This window comes from Dryobates pubescens, chromosome 15 (genome assembly GCF_014839835.1).
Source record: "Dryobates pubescens isolate bDryPub1 chromosome 15, bDryPub1.pri, whole genome shotgun sequence".
Lineage (NCBI taxonomy): Eukaryota > Metazoa > Chordata > Aves > Piciformes > Picidae > Dryobates > Dryobates pubescens.
In genome coordinates this window covers 6,282,841-6,303,921 of record NC_071626.1, presented here as the reverse complement: position 1 = coordinate 6,303,921, position 21,081 = coordinate 6,282,841, and the positions used below count along the sequence as shown (strand labels likewise).

At 41.7% G+C, this 21,081-nt stretch overlaps 1 protein-coding gene across 1 annotated transcript in view; it reads left to right on the top strand.

Moving 5' to 3' along the window:
- Nucleotides 1-21,081, top strand: part of GUCY2C (guanylate cyclase 2C) — a 49,659-nt gene that overhangs the window by 9,689 nt on the left and 18,889 nt on the right. Inside the window, exons 7-18 of the mRNA XM_009902436.2 lie at nucleotides 51-165; nucleotides 1,361-1,496; nucleotides 2,087-2,172; nucleotides 2,605-2,716; nucleotides 5,317-5,398; nucleotides 7,730-7,835; nucleotides 8,329-8,391; nucleotides 8,996-9,067; nucleotides 9,960-10,064; nucleotides 11,287-11,373; nucleotides 15,905-16,037; nucleotides 17,891-18,028. Coding sequence (XP_009900738.1) covers nucleotides 51-165; nucleotides 1,361-1,496; nucleotides 2,087-2,172; nucleotides 2,605-2,716; nucleotides 5,317-5,398; nucleotides 7,730-7,835; nucleotides 8,329-8,391; nucleotides 8,996-9,067; nucleotides 9,960-10,064; nucleotides 11,287-11,373; nucleotides 15,905-16,037; nucleotides 17,891-18,028 — 1,235 coding nt within the window. The remainder of the gene's footprint in view (nucleotides 1-50; nucleotides 166-1,360; nucleotides 1,497-2,086; nucleotides 2,173-2,604; nucleotides 2,717-5,316; nucleotides 5,399-7,729; nucleotides 7,836-8,328; nucleotides 8,392-8,995; nucleotides 9,068-9,959; nucleotides 10,065-11,286; nucleotides 11,374-15,904; nucleotides 16,038-17,890; nucleotides 18,029-21,081) is intronic.

Here is a 21,081-nt window from a genome sequence, read left to right as displayed (position 1 = left end):
ACTGCCCTTGTTGCTGATTGTTCTTGGGGCTCTTGTGCTTTGCTTTGCAGTAACATGTACTTCAAGAACAACATCTCAGCCAATTACATGAAGAATGTACTTGTCCTGACTCTGCCACCAGCTCAAGAAACCATGAATACCATAAAGATTGATGACTCCATCCTGGTAACCACGCCATTTTATAGCTGGTTATTGCATTCAATTAATTCATATTTGTACACTAGGAAATGATAACTAAAAATGCAGCTGCAGACATCCCTCATCATGCTTCTATGCTGATGTTTTCTATACATCATTGCAGGATGACATTTTGTTTTACTATAATGATGGGAAAACAGAATACCATAAGGCAAACATGCAGGCTCTCATATTCCTGCTTTGTGAGGTTGAACTCAAGCTTTTAATGTGGTCTGCAAGTGTTATGTTCGTGGGGTGTGAGGGACACTTATAGGTGCATGGCCTTCTGACTCCACCTCTGTGTGGCTACCATCTTACATGCAGCTGCAAGGCATCCCTGAAGAAGATCTGTAGGTGTAACCGAGATGGGACTGTGGAAAGTTGAGAACTGATAATTGCTGACTGATTTCTGTGTGCAGATATGTAGAAGGGGTGGCAACCATTCTGTTTCTATCCAGGAGCTTTCTGTTTAAACTTCAAAAACAGGATTATTCTTTTTTGGGGGGCGTCTGGGGGGGAGTGGGGAATACATACTGTTAAAAATTTCCTGAAAAGCAGAAACTGTGCAAACCCTGTATCTGCTTAGTGAAACTGATACTCCTGCCATCTGCCCAGGAAACAGACTCTACACGTAGAGTTCCTTCCAGGATTTGTGGCTTTCAGCTCCAGCTCTCCAGCAGGCAGCCCGAAGCTTTCTGGCTGGAATTAGAGAGCTTCCAGATCCCCCAGTCTGAGCTCAATGATTCTTGGGTACCAGCTCTGTGGCAGACTGATGAAAATTCTGGCACAGCTCCTTGCCCCTGAGCTGTGGCCATCTGGAAGCCCAGACTTGCTGGCACCATAACGCATTGTCTGCACAGAAACTCCAAAAAAGGGGGCTTTGGGTCCCCCCGAACTTGCAATGTGCAAATTTTGAATCCTCTGCATCAGGATCAGCAATGCCAGAACTTTACATTGGTGTCTTTTAAGTTTTTAAGACCTCCCTGCTTTCAGATACCAAAAATCTGTTTTGTTTGCCTCTGTTTTCCCAAGCAGGAGTGCTGATGTGGCATTGCCCACCTACTCGCTCAGAGTTCAGCAGACTCCAGTCTTCCATGCTGGTTTTTTTTTTGCCAAATGGAGACCACCAGGCAGAAACATGAACTTTCAAACTGCTGCTTTATTTGTTTTCCTCTTGCTCTAGATGGAAGAGGACTTTGTTGTTGGCTATTATAATGCAGTCTTGCTGTTTGGACATGTTCTGAAGAATTACATCCTCTTCCAGAAGCCAGTGTCATCTCTCAGTCTCATCGATGAATTCCGAAATATCACTTTTGAAGGTAAAAACCCTGCACAGTCCTGGCTGGCTTTATGACAACAAAGTCAAGCCCTGCTGAGGGACTTAGGAAGTTCCACCTTAAAATCCTTGGAATGTGCTACAGAGGCAATTTTTCAGTCTGCACGTTTGCTGACATACAGAGGCGGGAGGTTGAAGGAAAGAACAACTTTGTTCTTTTTCTTCCCCCTTCTCGAAAGACTAAGAGCAATGAAAGTATCTCTGCATTTCCTTTCTTGCTGATAGATTGAAACTGCAGGTGGAAACAGGCCATTTCCCTTCTCACTCCTAAAATGGTCCTTTCAAGGGAGGTTACTTTGACATTCTTGGTGTGCTGAAGAGACATGACAAATACATTTTTCTATAGCTAGAGGGAGACTTTCCTCTTCGGTGCAGCCAGTTTTAACACTTTTTATTGGGTTTTGTAGAAAAAAGGGAGTGTGCTATTAAGGGAGAAGCAGCAGCACGCTCAGCCAATGTGTATTCTGACAGGTGCATGAGGAGGAAAAATATCCTGAGCATCAGAAATCCTTTATTCCACATATTTGTGTTTCTGAGAACACAAGCCCTCTGACTAATTCCTTGTGTCTGCAGGGGTACTGGGTCCTGTGACTCTAGATCAGTTTGGAGACATTGATACCAATATGACCTTGCTGTTCACGTCACAGACTGCAAATCATGTACGTACGTCCAGGGAGCAACTGCTCGACCTTATATATGAAAGGAGAAACAAAATGCCCTCTACTATTGTATAAGAATGATGAAAGTAACTGCAGCAGAAGTGGTGGTGTGCCAAGGCATGCTGTGCATGCTGGGAGGGGGGTCATGAGAGGTGTGCTGGAGATTAATGGGATTGATGTCATCTGGTGATTCAGTAGGAGAAGTGCAGCTGGTGTTTTGTGGGACTGATACATTTCTTTTCAGAGACAGGGAAGGAATGAGGAAGAAAATGGCAGCCAAACATATGGCTAAGCTGAGGAATGCACCACTGTAGCAGAAAGAGCAAAAATTACTTTCAGTTTGGGCAATACATTCATTAAGGGTAGCTTGAAGCGAGGAACAAAAGAGGGAGAGCACAGCTGCTGACTGTTTCTTCCCTCCTACACTTATAGTTTGGAACTCTTCTGTATTTCAACACTCAAAACAATGAGACATTCAAGGCGGCTACAAGCCCGGATTTTATCTGGAAGAACCACAAGCTGCCCAGTGATATTCCAGGCGCTGGTGAGACACCATTAAACCTGCTTCTTCTTCAGAGATAAGTCACACAATCCTAAGGTCCACCTACTGCACAGACCAGCACACTACCTTCATGCTGCCCTCAGCCAATGATACCAGGAGCTGGGAGCAGAAGACCATCTTTTATCCCCCTGCCCCAGTCCCCCCATGTCTTTTGCATCCAGACCAGCTCCAAATCTGCATTTCTGTTTAAACTCTACAAAGTCTCTGGTAGAGTCCATACTGTACCGGTGACTGTGGGGTCCTAGTGTGTTTTGGAAGAGGTCACCCCTGAACACATAACCTTCACTAGAAGGTGGTGGTGATGTATATTACTTGAAGAAGTGTTCAGAAAAGGCAGCAGAGTTAAGACTAAAATGAGTTATCTGACTCTACATTTCTGTATTGCTGATGCAGCATGGTGGCTTCTGCTTGCCCCTTGTCATAGGGAGCTGGGGAGAGGAGACAGCACTGTGCAGATTCAGGATGCTTCTCTGGAGGGGTGTCTTAGAAGAGCTGTGTCTTGAATAGAATAGACTAGAATAGAATTAACCAGGTTGGAAAAGACCTTTGAGATCATCAAGTCCAACCTATCACCCAACACTATCTAATCAACTAAACTATGGCACCAAGTGCCTCATCCAGTCTCCTTTTAAACACCTCCAATGATGGTGACTCCACCACCTCCCTGGGCAGCACATTCCAATGGCCAATCACTCTTTCTGTGAAGAACTTCTTCCTAACATCCAGCCTATGGCAGAAAGATAGTAGGAAACTCAGATATTGCTCTGTTTACACCCAAACTTCACATGTGAAACCCCAGAAATTAACATCTCCTTTTCTTTTTATTGTTTGGTGACTCTTGGATAGACTGGATGAGCCCCCTGGGATTGTTTCCCCAGTTTAGGCTGATGCCACATGGGAACTGGCAATGGAAAGGCATATGCAGGATAAAAATTATTGCAGTGGCAGTGGTTGCAAGGGTTAGTGCACAGTGGGTTTGCATTCACCTGAGTCATTCCTGTGACTGGTTATGACGTCCAGAGGTGCCAGTGATAAAGGTATCCACTAAGGCCTCCATTGTTTCTATGTACTGCTTAGGGAACAGGCAAAGCAGCAACCAGAGAAGCAAATACCTCCTGCTAGGAGTCCATTCACAGTAAAGTGGTACATGGATTCAAACATTTTTTTATTTCTTGGAGAAGTAAATCATAGAGCTCCAAATTAGAGCCTCCCTTTATCAGGGAAGTAGGAGTTCATTGTCAGGGACCCATGGGAGCCGCCATTAGTATTGTTGAGACTCCAGTTAGACAGCTCTGGGAAAAGCAGAGAGAGTTCAGTGAAGCTTTCCTTTTGTATCTCTGATGAAGCTCTCATTCCTCCCTTCAGTATGTCCTTGTTTGAAAATGCTGCACCAGGGCAAAACAAAAGTGGGAACTGCAGAAAGCCCATGTCTACAAATCAGTAGCTTAACATTCAGTGCTTAATGAAGGCCTGACTTTTGGGTCAGATTATACCAAACCAAAGTAAAACTACCTCCCACAGCAATTTTTTTTGTTTTCACATTAAAAAAGAAAAAAAACAACACCAAAACCCAACTTTCTTCAGTGTGATTCTAAAGAAATATATTATCCAAAGGGCAACTTTTACAGCCAAAATTTAAATAATCGATTTAACCCTCACTCTGAGTGTGGGTAAGGTTGGCTTTCAATGCACAAGCACTGCTGGCTCCAAAGGACCTGAAAACTGTGATGCACTGTCCGTTCGCACGTTGTAATGCTGAGAGCCAGGAGGTGTCAGCAGAGACTCAGGAACGGGAAATTGTGGTTCCCACAGAGCTTCCCCGGGAAACGACAACCTGAGGCTCGCTGAGCTGCAAGCCACGATTCACAAACCTGAAGTTTTAGAGAATTTCTACGAAATGGCTTTGCACATCTTCATGTCTCTGTAGTTTTATAGTGGTGACTTCATGCCCTTCCTTGGCAGAGGGAAACAGTACTGACAGTTTTTGATGGAGATCATTAAGTTATTAGGAGGCCCTGGGACTGATGCTAAGATGAACACACAGAAAGGAGAAGGGAAGGCATGATACACCGAAAAATCAAAGCTAGAAAGCTGGGTTCAATATCCAGAGGATTTCCTATGCCAGATGCAGAGACTTACATTGGTAGGTTGAAAACCCCTGCTCATTTACAGCCTGATTCTGAAGGCAGCTATTGTGTGTCATGTTGCCTTGATTTATTTATTAATTGCTACACTTTGATGTTTTTTTGTGTGCCTTCATTTCTGTTTCTGGGCACAGGCAGAGGTGCATTAGCCTCAGTAAGACTGAATAGCTTTACTCTGCAAAATTAGATTCTCCTCTGCCTTCTTTGCCTGACACAGTTGCTCAGTAGAGTAGGTATACTCTAGATGTGTGGCCACCAAATGAAGCTCTGCACTAGTGGCCTGCTGATCTTCTAAGGAAGTTGGTGTCTGCAAATTTCCTTCCCAGTACCCCTGAGCTCCAAGAACTGACCCAAGACAGGCTTTGGTTTGCTTTCTCAAATGTTGTTTTTCAACATCCTCTGTCAAGTTGCTTATTTTTCAGTTTTTCTTTTCTGCAGGCCCACACATCTTGACTATTGCTGTTTTCACACTCACGGGAATTGTGATTCTGGTTCTGATCATCTCTTTGCTGGTTCTAAGGTACCAACCCCTTCTGTTACTCCTTGAACAGTTTTCCTCCTAGGGCAATGTCTTTAATTTCTCCTTGAAGAGCCTTTCATTAGCTTATCTTACATACCTGGGTGGCTGCCCTCAGAATGAACTCTTTTGTAGATGCCAAGTTGTGTTTGCATCCATAGCATTGTTATGTCAGGTTAATAATCAAAGAGAGAAGATGCAGCAAGGCTCAGAGATTTTGCATCTGCTAAAAAGCTCTGATTCCTAGCTATACACAGAGAGATATGACTCAGAGCAGTCTTCAGACCTTATCCACTTTCCTATAAATCTTTAGCTTACTTGGGGTTCATTTATGTTTCTTTAACCTCTAGGTGACATAAAAGTTCAATCTGGAAGGAGGCATTTGTCTTGAGTCACTGTAGGAGTCAAAACATCATGATAAAACATGATAACGCTTTATCATGATGGAACAAACAGAACTAGAAATCAGTGATGTCTCCAGTTGCTGGAAGAAATGCCACTCTCTTTCCAAAGTATATGGTTTTCTTTCATATTTGTTTTTAAAAATGTCTTACTTGTGTATCTGTTTTCAGTAGCTCAGCATCCCTCTTTGCCATATATCAGAGAGCTTCAGAAAAAGTGAGAAAATCAGGGCTTAAGCAAAAAGATGAAGTTCTTAAACTTGATTAGAAACCCACCATACCCAGGGTCTCTTATTTTGAGTGGACCACTCTGCCTTGATAACTAAAGCTTTTCCTAAGGGAAAAATCAAAGATGAAGGTCTACAACTCTTACGCATCCAGCTGTACTAAAGAAACAGGAGGGCTAAATATTGCCACATCTAAGCACTAAGATGTAAACATGTAAAATTTGTAAATGCTATGAAAACTGGTAAAAATTTGTCTGGAGAGGGTATGGTCTTGTTGTAAAAAGGTTCTATACCCTTCCATATTTGTAGATGAATAAAATCTAAGGTTCTGTTTAGATGATTACATTATTAATGTATACAGATCACTGTAATATTCCCAAGCATCAAATATAGAAGAGATATATAAAATATAAAAAGAGATTTATAAATATCAAAAAAGATAGTTTAGACTAAAATTTGCCCTTTTACTGTTGAAACAGTAGCAAACTTCTGAACTATAATTGCTACTGAAGATTGTCTCCTAACAAGAAGAGAAGAGAAGCTGTGAAAACAAAAGAACTCATGATTCCTTCTTTATCTCCCAAGGTTCTAGGATGCTTGAACTATCCCACAACTCCTTGCATTGTTCTGACTGTTAAATAAAAAGGCAAAGTCCTGAAGAATACATAAAAATATATAGTAGACCTAGTAGATTGTAGTTCAGGTTGATTTCTACTTAATCACCAGCTGATACCAGTTTGAACTGCAGTGCATCTGGTAATCCAGCACAGCTTACGAGAGTGAACCGAGAAGAAGAGTTCTTAGTGCAGCTATTGGTCTCCCTCTTCTTACACATATATACCTTAAAATATATTGGAAAAAGGAATGTTTATGTTATTAGTCACAGAATCAACCAGGTTGGAAGAGACCTCCAAGATCATCAAGTCCAACTGATCACCCAACCCTAACTAATCAACTAGACCACGGCACTAAGTGCCTCATCCAGTCCATACCACGGGATCTCTCACTTGGAGTCATTACTGTGTTAGGATTCCTCTGCAGTCTCTCCAGTCAGCCCTGTGTTGTTGTAGGGTTTTGTTTGTTTGTTAATAGAGAAAGGAATTGCACAAGTAAGTAACTTGATGAGCACTAGCCATCTTGCAGCTTTTCTCTAAGAGAAATTCTGCAAGAGAGGCAGCAGTTTCCTCCTCCCTCTTCCAAGAGCTTTTCCCTAATTGTTACAAAATGTGCAGTATGCAAGGGACACCTACACAACCCCATCTCATCTCTTATCTCTTCTCCTGGCATTGTAGTCACACCAGGTCTTACCATCCAGTGTTGATGGCAGGACTTGCATTTGTTTGTGTGACCTCCCTTCAGAGTACATTCAATAGCATGGAGGAAGAAACACTATAAAACCCAGATGGCCCTTTGTGCTTTAAATTGTTTTGCCCCACCATGAGACTCTGGCAATGTATCTAGTGAAGTCTGTTCTGTTCTTCTGCTAGGTCTATGGATCTGAAGGAGCATTTAGGCTTTCCCAAAGCTAAGAGAATTAGAGCAGCCTCAAACTGGAAGACTGTATGGGAGCCACAGTGCTTGTACTCAAGCTCTGCCACCCTGACACTCCAATCTTGTGTCATCCTGACACTAGAAGCTTCCCTGTTCTAATCTCCTGTTGTGGGTTTCAGTTCACTGGGAGGATATTCTGTTCCCTTGTTTTGCAGGAAGTACAGGAGGGATAATGAGCGCCGGTGGAAGAAATGGTCCCATATACCACCTGAGGAAATCTTGCCTCTGGAGACCAGTGAGACAAGTCATGTCAGTTTGAAGGTAAGAGAAGCATGATGCCCAAAGCTGGGTCTTGTATTCTGTCTTCTAAAGATCACTGATGATGGGGTGTTGGCATGCTCTGACTACAATGCAGGCTCAGGTAGAATCTGTTAAAGTTCTTTAACCCTCATTTGCTATACTGAAGAAAAAAGGAAGCATTATTCCCTATCTTTCTCTCCCTAATAAAATATATCTCTTGCCCAGCAGTAAAGCTCATTTTGTGATGTGGGAATAGGCTGGGTATTAATTCCCAGTCTCTTCCTGTTACAAGTGATTTCCTATGTAACGCCCAAGAGCATGAAAGCAGCAGGTGGAGGCCCTGGTAGCCAAGGGAGTGGCATGGATGTCCTGCACTTTCTGTGGCATGTAGTGGCCCTCCCTAGAGAGGGGGTTATGCTTCTCTCTGGCACACACTGACATTGCTTATCTCTCCGGACCTGGCAAGTGGGGAGTAGGTGATAATTGCAAGTTAATTATTCTTCTTTGTTCTCAGATCGACGAAGATAAGAGACGTGACACCACCCAGAGACTGCGCCAAGGCAAATATGACAAGAAGGTAACCTGACTGCAGTGTCCATGCTCACTTCTTTGGTTTAGAAGGGGTCTTCCTGGGAGGAGGTCATTTCTCATCAGAAACAATTCCATTTCCCTTGATCTTGCAAAATGGCTTGATCTTATGGAAAGAATAAGCCATTTATTCTCTAGCAGGCATTATGCATTTTGCTTACTGATGGAAGACAATATATTAGGCTCCATGAACCCCTAGCCTAGTCCAGAAGTGCAGAAATAGAAAGAGAAGGATCAGAACTCAGATATATTTTGGTGCTGAAGAGATGAACAGATTAATGGAGGACAGGCCTTTTACATGGCAGCTTTTGTACATTCGGTAGAGCTATCTACCTGAAGGAGGTATATTTATGTTGTGTTAAAAATCTGCATCATCAGCAGTTTTAAATAGTTCCTATCTACCTGGGAAATCTTTGGAAGGAAATACAGCCCTGTTACTTATTAGATGATTCACTGATATTCCAACAACAAAGCAGTAGGCAAATGTTTCTGAAGTATTTCTTTGTATGGACATGTACTGGAAAAGATGAATGAATTACTGTGGTGCTAAACCGATGATTTCCTCCCCCTCTGCCCCGGTATTTTTTCTTCAGGTGGTGATCCTAAAGGATCTCAAAAACAGTGATGGTAATTTCTCAGAGAAGCAAAAAATAGAACTGAACAAGGTAACTGGACAGTGCAAGGGTGGGATGGAGCCTGTGAGTGAAATCATTGCTTGCTACTGTCAACTCCAGTGGCCACATGCTTGTGCATATTTGTGAGGTGGATGGGTAAAGAGTTCCTCAAAGGATATTGCTTGATGAACTTTCTCTTTGTCTGAATTGTATGCCAGTGAAGCTAGGGATGAGTGAAGTAACTCAGGCTCTGTCATTTGGCCTTGCTAAATACATTTTTATATCTGATACTAAAAGGCAATGCACTCTTTTTGCTCAAATGATGTCAATTCATTAGTAGAGGAATGTTGTAGTTAAATCTTATTGTTGAGTGCCAAGTGCAGCTTTTGCCTAAATAACTCTCTGCTGACTTGTGCATACAGATTCTTCCAATATAGGAGATGAATTTGGCTTCAGCACTGCTGCTTTTTTTGAATGAATGGTTTTTCTTTTTATGTAACACAGCTCTACTGTGAATTCAATAAGCTCTCAAAGTATCTCAAGGTAAACTACAGTTGTCTATGTAAATGGACAAAGTCCATAAAGCCGTGCAGCATCGTTAAATTTTTATTACTTGCTTATTTACTGACTGATTCACAACATTCTGTCACTTATAATGGAAATTTTGGTCAACTGGGAGGTTTGGGTAGAGAGGCAATAATGTGCTCTGGAAATGCAGTATCCAAACAGCAGCCCCTCTCAGCTCCTTGTAATATCCAGAAGGCTCTGGAATGACAGATGTCTTCAAAGTGTGCTCAGTGCCTTTGTACACATTGGTTTAAAGGAAACTCATGCATCTTATCAGGGCCTGAGATAAAAAGCCACAGCACACAAGTATTCTTGACTTGGGTTTCTGTGCCTACAATGATTGCTTTTCAAACCAGCTGTAATGTTTCTGCTCTAGCTCCTGCAGATTGATTATTACAACCTGACCAAGTTCTATGGCACTGTGAAGATAGACGCCATGATCTTTGGAGTGATTGAGTACTGCGAAAGAGGTTCTCTGCGGGTAAAGACTTTTGCAGGTCTCCTTCTACCCCCAGATTATAACATTTAAAAGAAAGGAAAAAAATTCCCATTCTCTATGCCTCTGGCCTTCATGCAGCAGCCATAGACTGAGCAAGTGGCAACAGGTTTCTCACTTGGAATTTCTTCTGCCTTGCTCAGTTCTCTCCAGGTTTCCCCAGGTGCTCCTGCAGCTGCCACCACTTCAGTGGTTCTCAGTGGCCAGAGGATGAAGTGAGGTGAAAGCAAGGAAAAGCACAGGGAGAGCTCTGGCCAGGCAGCAGCCAGTATTTGTACTGTGTCCCCTACTGGGGGATACAACATTTTCCTTATTTTCAAAGTGTTGTCTCTGCTGATGCCCTTGTGGACCCCACAGTTCCCCCAGGGCATGAAAGGGTAGAGAGAAGAATATATTCTGTATTAACAAGGGACAAAGAGTTTGAGCCTGGAGTATGGCAAATCCTGTGCTGCAAGGGACAACAGCCCTAAATTTTTGTTTATAAAAAGAAATCATATATTGATGACTGGCAAAAGTTATGGAAAGATTATTCCAGTGCTAATCATCAAGAAATAACAGTGTCAGCTCTTCTGCAGGCACACATTGTCTGTGCTTCTGAGTTCATACAAAGACTCTCATCAGTAGCAGGGGTCTCTGGAACAAACACACAGCAGCAAAATAAGAGCTCTATCTCTAGCTCTTTTCTTGTAAACTGGCATGCTCATAGATGTTTACTTTTAGCAACAGAAATCACAGTGGCTGGAAGAACTGTAAATGATTGACACTTTAAGATGAAGGAACAGTCTACTTTGATCTAATAAGGCCATGGATAAATTGGTAGAAAATGGATTGTGAGCACAAAACACTGAAGTTCCTCTCTCTTTGTCTTGCATGCCTTGCCTATTTCTGTCTCAGATATTTGGCTTTATTAAAGGCTCAGCTTTACGAGAAATTCACAATTGAGCCTTATTTACACAAAACTTCATTTCTGGAGTCTTCAACTTCCTAGTACCTGTGTAAATCTGAAATATATTTAATATTCCCTGTTTTCTGGCTCAGCTCCTGCTCTAGTGCACATATCCTGCTTTACTGCATGCACTCCCTATCAAAAATAATGGGCTACCTCTTTCAGCTGCTGGTTGAAAGGCTGTGCAAATCAGGTACTCATATCCCATCTTCTGTTTTTTCCCTGAAGTAGATTAGAATTATTCTTTTCTTCTTTTGACAGGATGTTTTAAATGATAAAATCTCCTACCCTGATGGCACGTTCATGGATTGGGAATTTAAAGTCTCTGTCATGTATGATATTGCCAAGGTAAGCAGGCTGCTGACAGTGCAGTGTTAATCAACCCGTCCTGTCTTGCAAAACTGATCCTCTGCAGATAAACAGCTCTCAAGATCTTCTCCTTTCCTTGATAGAGCTGTATGCTCTTCCTCTTTTTCTTTCATGGGGACAGATACATGAGAAGCCAGTGGCTCTCAAACTGAAGGAGAAAATAGGGTTCAGAGCTGGCTTATAAACAAACAAATAAAGCATGCCACAAGGAAATGTAGACTAAAGACCAGAGGATCACAATCTTGTGAGCAGTGGCTCTGATTAACAGGGCTTGTACAGTCACAAGACCTTCAAAACACACTGCTCTCTGCCCTCAGGTAAGGCACACAAAGGAAAACTGTGTTTTTTCAAATGAAGGAATTCTTCTCATTTTATCCAGAGGTGGGATGGACTTTTTCTAAACAAGCAGTTCATTTTGCATCCTGATTTTCTCACTCACTAGATTGAGAAACTCTAGTTTCTCGCTAGAACTATCTATTTCAGGCAGTTTGAGAGAGAAGAAATTAATCTTGTACAGAAACCAAGTCTGTTTTTCAGTAGCTTTCACTAGATCTTTTCATTTGAGATCCTTGTGGTAAATAGATTCAATGTGCATGGTAAAGGAAATTCTGTTCTACATTACAGACATACCTGTTTAGTTGGCACTTCAGGAGCCTTTATAATTCACAGGTATATTAATTTATTATGCCTCTGCAGGTAACAGAGAATTATCTCTGACTTTATGCTAGTGCTCTACTGCTCTTCCCTTCCTGTGGCTGGTTTGCAGTTGGATGGTCCTCCCATTTCTCTGAATGCATCAGTTCAAATTTGGTTTCCATGATGAATGACTCCACTGTGTCTGTTCCAAAGAGATACTGAAAATCTTGCTCTTTATTAAAGCCCCCTTAATCCAAACTGTCACAGTTTGTTGGCCTTGTTAATGACTTCCAAGTTCTGTTAACATCAGCATTAAGTTTCACTTTAAGTAGCTGCAGTGAAGTTCTCTTTCCTCAAAACCCATATCAAAACCCAGGGTATATTTAACCCTTTGCAGTTCACAATCAGATGTTTCTTTGGAAAACAGGAACTAGGAGGAGGAGGAGGAGAGAGAACTCCCAGTCCCTCTTAAGGGAGTGACCAAATACCCAGTGATTGCATTAGGATCTAGACTTCATTGCACTGTTGGTAATGGGGACATGGCAACTGAGGATGGGCAGCTCACCACATCCATCCTGTGGAACAGCTCCTGAGCATTATTAGCCACATTAGTAGAGATGGTTCACAAAAGCTTCCTGGAAACTTTTATGTTCCTGGGAATATCAGGAAAGTTACTGTTGTATGGATGATCTGCCAGCCACTCCTATTGCTTGACCTAATGCTGATACTGGTGACGTGTGTGGGACCTAGACATTTCCGTGAAATTCTTGTATTGCTTGTCCCAAATTGTAGCTTCCTAACCTCCAGGCACCCTGTCTAATTTCACTTGAATGGCTTCTTGCTTTGCATAGGTCATTTCATGGCCTTTCAGCTCCAGTGCCTCTCATCTCAGTATCTGGTCTTTTAAAGCTCAGCCACATCTCTTGGTGTTGTTAAAATCCCTGTGACCAGCTCCTGCGGTTCCTTTGGCCTACTGTGACAAACCAGGGCAGCATGAGGCCAGAGGGTCTCTGAGGGCACAGAGCTGGGCAGAGGGCAGGCACAGCCCCAGTTTTCACTGGGTGCTGTTCATACCATAGGACATCATACCCAGTACATAAACGAGGAGTTGCCTGGGAGGGTGGGATTGCTGCTTCGGCATCAACCAGTAGGTGGTGAGCAATTGCATTGTGCATCCCTTGTTTTTCTTGGGCTTTATTTCTCTCCCTTTTTGTTATCTCCTTTTTCATCACTATTTTTATCTCAACCTCTGAGTTTTACCTGTTTTTCCTGATTCTCCCCCTCATCCTACCACAGGGGAAAGAAGAATGAGTGAGCAGCTGTGTGATGCTTAGTTGCTGGTTGGGGTTAAGTTTTTCCCTCTCCACACCACCACATTACTACACCCTGCTTTTACTGTTGTCCAAACAGTCCTTGCACTTTGCTTACTCTTCATCTGGCACAGAAGCTGCTGTATTAGTGTTTCTGAACAGAGATTGGATCATTTCTACTGCCTGGTACAGTTAGCCAAGTAGTGACTACTCTTGGAACAGCCCCTAGGCCACTAGAGGCAGTGGGGCAGGCAAAGAGGAAGCTCTAAATATGCTCCATTTACTGGTTTTGTTTGGCTGGTTGGTTGGTTTTGTTTGTTTGGTTGGTTGGTGGTGGGGTTTTTTTTGTTTTGTTGCTATCTTTGCTGTCTCTGGGTTTGATGGCACCACCTGTAGCTACATGGATTTGGCTACGTGTGACCAAAGAGCTCTGATGAAAGGCCTGCCAAGAAGGAATTGCAGCAATCAAGCCTTGCAGTTGTTAGTGCATAGACTGTCGTTGCAACACTATTAAATGAGGGGCTGCTGCAGGATATTGTGCAAGGGATTGTAATATTAATGCATTGTGTCAGGAAAAGGCTTCTCACTCAGAACTAAAACTTCCAAGCTTCAGAACAGAGGTTACAAGAATACCTCCAGAATTTAGGATGATTGCACTGCAAGTTGTTATACATTTAGACAACCATCTTATGGGTTCTTAGCAGGTACTGTGTTTTCAGATTGGTGAATAGGATAGCTGGAAGGAAAGAGGAAGTTTTTATCAGGCACATCTATAGGACTTCTGTCTCCAGAAACTGTTAAAAAGAAAGCACTGGTATAAGGAAATCAGCGTTACATTTGCCTGCTGTTTGATGCTAAAACTTACTGGGAATTCTGCTGTAGCAATGGGTATATTTCCTGGATGATGAAGACAGGATCTGGAAGAAAGCACAGCTGGAGGAAACAGGGCCTAAAGCAGGCAAAACATCCTGGATAGTGTCATCAGGACTGCATAATAAAACTGTCTAATCAAGAAATGTGTTCCTTGGATATAGCAGGCACAGTCTTTGTAAAATTTTGGCATGGTATGGATAGGTCTAGGATAACCAGTCCAACAACATTCTCCAGGGATTGCATCTCTTGCAGGCTGCTTGTGTCTCAGGCATCTGCTGTGTTCAAAACTCAGCTCGTCCCAGTGATCTCTTGTAGCACTTGCTGATCTGTCCCCACTTACAGGTATCCAGCATTTGGGGAGAAAATCCAGCATGTCATACAGGATATTCATGACCACATGAGCTATGTAACCCTGATTAAAGTCCATTTGCCAGTTATCATACAGGAAGATGAGCTTTCCATATAAGAGTCTAAAGGGGAAGACTTAGTGTTCAGACAATAAACTAAACAAACATGTCATACCTGTTCTGGCTTCCAGAACACAGATTGTGCTTCCAGAATATAAGCTGTGCTTCACATACTGAGGTACAGGAAAGAGAACTATAGGATGAAAACCAACCAGCAGTAGGCTCTAAGCAGATGTGACCTGAAGTAGCTCCAAAGAAATATATGAAACAGAATAAATAATAGCAAGAGGGTGCTAATTAGCATACCTACTCCCTTCTTTGGTGTACACCCACTTTACTAATGTTCTTTTCCTGCTATGCCTCAGTGCTGGCCCCTTCTCATGTACTGCACCGTATTTGAGCATTTTAGGCTAAATGAGATAAATTTGGAGGTGATGAGTAAAAAACAGCAAATTACATACCTGTGTGTGTTGTGAGTCAAGAGTCTGAATGTCAGGAAATAGAGATGAGACTATCTGGCAGTCCTCATGGTGCCCTCTTCCAACTTTAGCTCACGGATACGTGATCTATACTGACTAGTACAGAGAAAATCATCATCAGTCAGGCTAGAAGAGATGTTCTAAGCCTTATTTAAGCCTTAGTGCATCACTTAACACACTGCATTGACTCATCTTTCGCCCTCTGCTTTGTAGAGAGGCATCTGCTGCAATGCTTCTGAGCAAAGTTGCTGGGCTGTGGTAATCTTCAAAGAGGATACAGATATAGAGAGCAATGCCTCTCACTACCTATGGTGTCCATTTGATGAACACATAGCTGGAAGCACACTTTTGTGTGACATTGCTATAATTCTGTACTAAATATACTTACACCCCCCACCCCCCACCAATTAATTGGCAGTGAAATCAAAACTTCTATGGGAGGCAATAAATTTTACTAGTTGCTTAACTGTGTTCTAATCACCTTATCAAAACCCAAGCTGCTAGGCCAAACTTTTTGTTAGTGAAGAGGAAGGATGGTCTTCCATGACATGACCATTTTAATGGTCCATCTCCTCATTTCTTGACATTGACTGTTTCTGTCATCTTGGAAAGTCTCCTCTGTAAGAGAGCATTTGTTTTCCCTCCATGACAAGGAATTGTGGTAAGTGCATGTCAGTTGCTGACGAGAGCCATTTAATTACTTGGATGGATATTACACTAATACTTCACATTTTTGTTGAGTCTGGTAACAGCTAAGGGACTCACACATAGTCTTGCTTTCTCTCTCTCTTATTATCAACCACAGGGGATGTCCTACCTGCACTCAAGCAAAACTGAAGTCCATGGTCGACTCAAATCCACAAACTGTGTAGTAGACAATCGCATGGTAGTGAAGATCACTGATTTTGGCTGCAATTCGATTCTGCCTCCACGGAAAGGTAAAACCAGTCCCCACTTGGACTCTCCTTCATGGTTTCCAACCCAGTGGAATTTTCTTATATTCATAATCCAGCAGGGCCTAATAACAAATTACACACAATACAAAACATCCAATATGATTTTGTTTCATGTAGCAGCCGTCATGCAAATGATATCTGAAAACACTCTTCACTTAAATAAGACTTAAATAAGACTTAAATAAGAGAATTATAAGCAGGCAGAGAAAGAAATTAGGCAGTATAGGTGAGAAGGAAATGAAAGATGATTTTTCAACTAATACTTTGGCTGAGATGCAAGAAGCTTTTTCAGCATCCAAGGTCTCCATTCAAACAGCTCTGTTCAAGAGTAATGCTAAACTCATGTGAAGAAAGAGTTAAGTACTACATGATCTTGCCAGTGATCAGATCTATGTGTCATACAGTGCTCTGTGATTTAGTTTAAACACTAACACTTGTGACTCTGATCATCCCTAAAAAAATCTGTAATGGTATGCAATGATAACCTTAATGCTTTTTGTTCCTTAGTTAGGAATCTAGAAATCTGTGTTCAATCAGATTGGGATATTTTTAACAGCTTTTCTTTATAGTTTCTATTCATCTCATATTCACAGGGTAGTTCTGTAAAACAGAGCATTCCTTTCTACTCATCTTTGCCTTCTTACTAGATCTTGAGTGAAAAGATGAGTCCATCTGAAATGATGTCCTCTGAATCTGTACAGTAGAGCTTGGGGTGTAATAAGCGCAGCACTGTGCCATTAACTGCAGTACATGAATCTGAGGGAAAACTGTGGCTGCAACTGGGCTGAGGGAAAAAAAAGAAATATGTGCAGACAAAAAGATGCTCAAGAGTAGCAAGAGAACTTAAAAAAAGGAGTACAAAAAGTGCGCTGAATCAAAGTGCTCCATTCCTTCTTCCTTTGACAAAGTTCATATTTCAGTGTTCATTATCATTACATCTTAATGTATTTCTCTTCTTTCAGTGCTTATAAGCAGTCCCAAAATTCTGGTTATTAGATTTCTTTCCTTGAAGAAAACTTACTATTTCACAAGAGAACTATAGACTCATTGTGGCTAGATGTTGCAGCCTGATACTGTAACACTATCTTCAGGGTCAGGTTACTGTTATGATACATCACCAGCATGTCATAACAAACTGTCATACCATGGCAGCATTCTGGTTTTGAGGTGCTTGCTGCACTAGAAATACAGAGTAATCATTGCTGTAGAAGGAAAAGTAGTTATGATCAGGTAACATTATGTCAGGCTCAAAAGCACTTGAGAATTATTGAGATTTATGAAATCAAGGTCACTAGGAAAGATTAGTCTTCTCATCTGACATCTTGTGTGACATACTCCATGCATCTAACTCATAAAGTTATGGCTCAGGTTTAGTGTTTTGTTTTGGTTGATTGGTTGGTTGGTTGGTTGGGCTTTTTCCCCCTTTCTTTTTCTCTTTATTAGCACCGACATTTCCTTGGTCTTATACAGATGCATAGTTCAATACTAGGATGCCCAAGAGAGATAGCTAAGGAAAGCAAGTTCCCCGCCAATAACCATAACTTTTCTGGAGGTGTGAGGGTCTGCATCTACAGTGGAAAATTGTAAGGTCAGCAAAGCCCAGACAACTGAAAACCACCACATTAGAGGTTTATCTAAGCTGTATTGATGTAAGCTACTCCAGAAAAATGCTAAACCAGGAAATAAACAGTACCTGTGGGCTGTGGGTTTGATATAGAGAGAGTAAAATGGAATATCATCATAGCTAAAGGATGCTCTAAGAAAGGTCTCCCTTTTTCATTTTCTTCTCTCCCATCCCCTTTTGCCTCATCCCTCACTGCCATCTGGATTTTCAGACCTGTGGACAGCTCCTGAGCATCTCCGTCATGCTGATGTATCTCAGAAGGGTGATGTGTACAGCTACGGGATCATTGCCCAGGAAATCATCCTGCGCAGGGAGACCTTCTACACAGGACACTGCTGGGACAACAAAGGTATAGCCACAAATTTCTCCTCCGTTGCAGCCTTCAAGGTGGTGTAGCTGTAACTGGCCCATTCTCCACGTTTTGTGAAGGGCACTGTCTGATAGCTGCTTCAATTGCTGCTTCTTTCATTTTGTCATGAATAGAGAGCCTGTTTGATGGACCTCACTGTGGGGCATGTGTCCTTATTCTTTCTGTAAATAGAGTTTGCACTGAGTTTTCTTACCCTTTTCCCCTCCCTCCTCACCTTGGTCACAGCATTACGTAAGTTAACATTATACAATGCTGTCCAGACCAACTGTAGCATTTAAGGGCCACAAAGGTTTTTCTTTTATGAGCTATGCACAACATAGAATAATTCACTCATATTAGGCATCATAAATCAGCAGTGTCAGCACAGAGCAACAAAAGCTCAGCAGCATGACACAAGAAAGTTGTCGTGTACAAACTGCCAATTCAAAAGCCTGTCAGAATTAACTTTAGTCATTTAACTTCTGTCAGAGTAAGCACCTCCTCCAAGTGCCCCCATTAAACCCCATTTTGTGCATTTTGTGACATTCCTTCTGAGTGGCTAACAGCCCAGTCAATCTCAGTTCCCAGACTCCAGGCATTATTATTTATGAGAACTGACATAAAAGCATGTGTGGGTTTGGGATTTGCCTAAGTGACAGTTACCAACAACAGGTTTAGACATTGCCTTTACCTCTGAGTCATTCTAATAGATCTGCCTCACATTTGTAAAAGCACCTACAGCAGCAGCTAAACAACCTAATAGCTCTTTTCCTGAGTTACACTTGAGAATAACTTCTGGGGCACATTTGTCATCCCAAGGAATTGTAAATTTATGTTCCTATTTGGGGAAACATAGTATTTCACATCACCAACTCTTTAATACAAACCCAGACCTAGAAGAGATTAGAAATTCCTGTACCCCCTCAAGTCGACTCTTCAGGACTCCATTTAAGATAAGGTAGAGCAACGAAGTCTTCATGTTCCTATTTCTTGGGAAGAGGCAGGCACAATCCTCACAAATTCATGGATTTTACAAATACTGCAAAATACATGGAGAATGGAAAGAGCAATGCTCTTCCTTGCTCACTTTGGCTTGCCAAGAAAATTTATAACAAACCACATTCTTTTAAATGTTTGCTAAGCAGTTATAGCCTTTCTGTGTTATGCTAATGTTTATGAAGTTAGCCTCATCACAGTGGTTTTGGGCTCTTCTGGGATGTGATGGCATCCTCAATGCTCTGTGTTTGACCTTGCTTCCTTCTTTTTAACTTCAACCTGTTTCTTAACACTGCATGTTGTCATTTTAGAAAGACTGCCACCTTCAAATAGCATTAGGTTAATCCATCCAACTGAGAGGATTTTTAGCACCTCTAGGTGCTGTTGATGGAGATAGTCACACATATCAGCATGTTTAGTAATACAGCTATAAACTTACTGGGCCTGAAGCCTTTTTGGTAAGTCTGGATTCAGTATAACTTTAAAAACCAAAATCTTCTTTGTAAGCTTTGCTTGAAATGTTAAGTTTTCTATTCAGTGAGGAGATTGCTTTGCCCCCCCAAGATTTTTTCCTTAAAAAGCATTAGTAGATGTCTAAAATATGTATTGCTGATCTAATGGCTTCTGGTGTTACTCTTGATTATGCAGTTTGAATATATGTGTTCAGCCTAGTTTCAGCAGGTCATCAAATTTCATGTAGCAGAAAGCAATGAGTGTTATTATATATTGCTGAAGTGGCTCCTCATTTAAATGTCTGGATTCATTCATTAGCCAGATGAGGCAGGAAGCCAGCAGACCATACTTATTCAAGCACCTTTGAATTTTGTTCGTGACATCATCTAACTCTGGAAGACAGCAGTTCGAACTGGGAATGACCATTGATGTACAAATATCTATGATAAAAAGAGGGAAAAGAATACCAAGTTAGAGTCAATGGCAATGGGCAAAGAAGTGTCCCCATTGCATGTTAGATTCTTTTGGGTTTTAAGTCTCCAGCAGAAAGCCTTTCATTGGCTAGGCTATCAAAAGCGAATCTCTACAAGTTAGAAGACATAATACTGATATTTCAGGTCAGCTTTTCAACTGGTTCTTCCAAGACTTCACAAAGACAGCAGGAATATAGAACTGAATTTCTCAGATATAGAAGTATCTAGGTCATAGTCCTCCTCTGACTTCTCTGTGAGACAGCTGTTAGGCCAGCTGGTTGCTCCATTCTTCTGTAGAAACCCTGTGTTCACTGCTCAAGACTGTGAAATTTTGTCATGTACCAAAGCTCAGTTCAAGCTGCCTCCTCCTTCCACTACTTTTTGCCACTGGCTAATTGCAGTGTTGTTAATAGCTGCTGTTACTTCCCCTCTCAGGTTTGTGCAGTGTGGAAATCAAATGCATTCCTCTTGCATATGTGAAACTTGCACAGATTCTTCTGTCTCTTAGCCCATAGAAGACTTCTTAGCAGCCTCTCCACTCCACAGTATGTAGGACACTCAAGTCTTCTACTCTTTCTCTAGTCTGTAATTTTTGTACCACAAATCTGGAAGCTACTGCATCTTTTTTAGGGTGATCATGCACACTGGGCATGCTTAGGCATTGCAAGCTACTCTAGACTTGCACATACCAACATGATTACAAACACTCCTCATCTCATTATATGCTTCCTTCAGTAAAACTGTCTCCCAAATGTAATCAGACTTTGTTAATAAATGGGTTTCATGCCTGTTCACATATCCCTTTCAGTTTCTCTTTCTCTTTCTCTCCCCTTGAGGTGAAAAATGGCTTCTCTTTTTTAACTTTTTCCCTCTGGAACTCTTGAGGTCTGAAGGAGGACAAAAAGAGACATTTTTGTTTTAGCTTTCATTTACTGTGCTTAAATCAAGTCATGCAAATGCATCCTGCATTCTCATCTGTTTGGAATCCAAGTAACTTTCACAGACCAGATCTCAGGAGTAAGAGAACAGATGAGCTAACAACTGCAGTGTTTGTAATTGTAATCCATATATATATGAAGAGACTGAGTTTAAGGAAGTTAAGCACCTGCAGGATGATTTGAACTGCTCTGA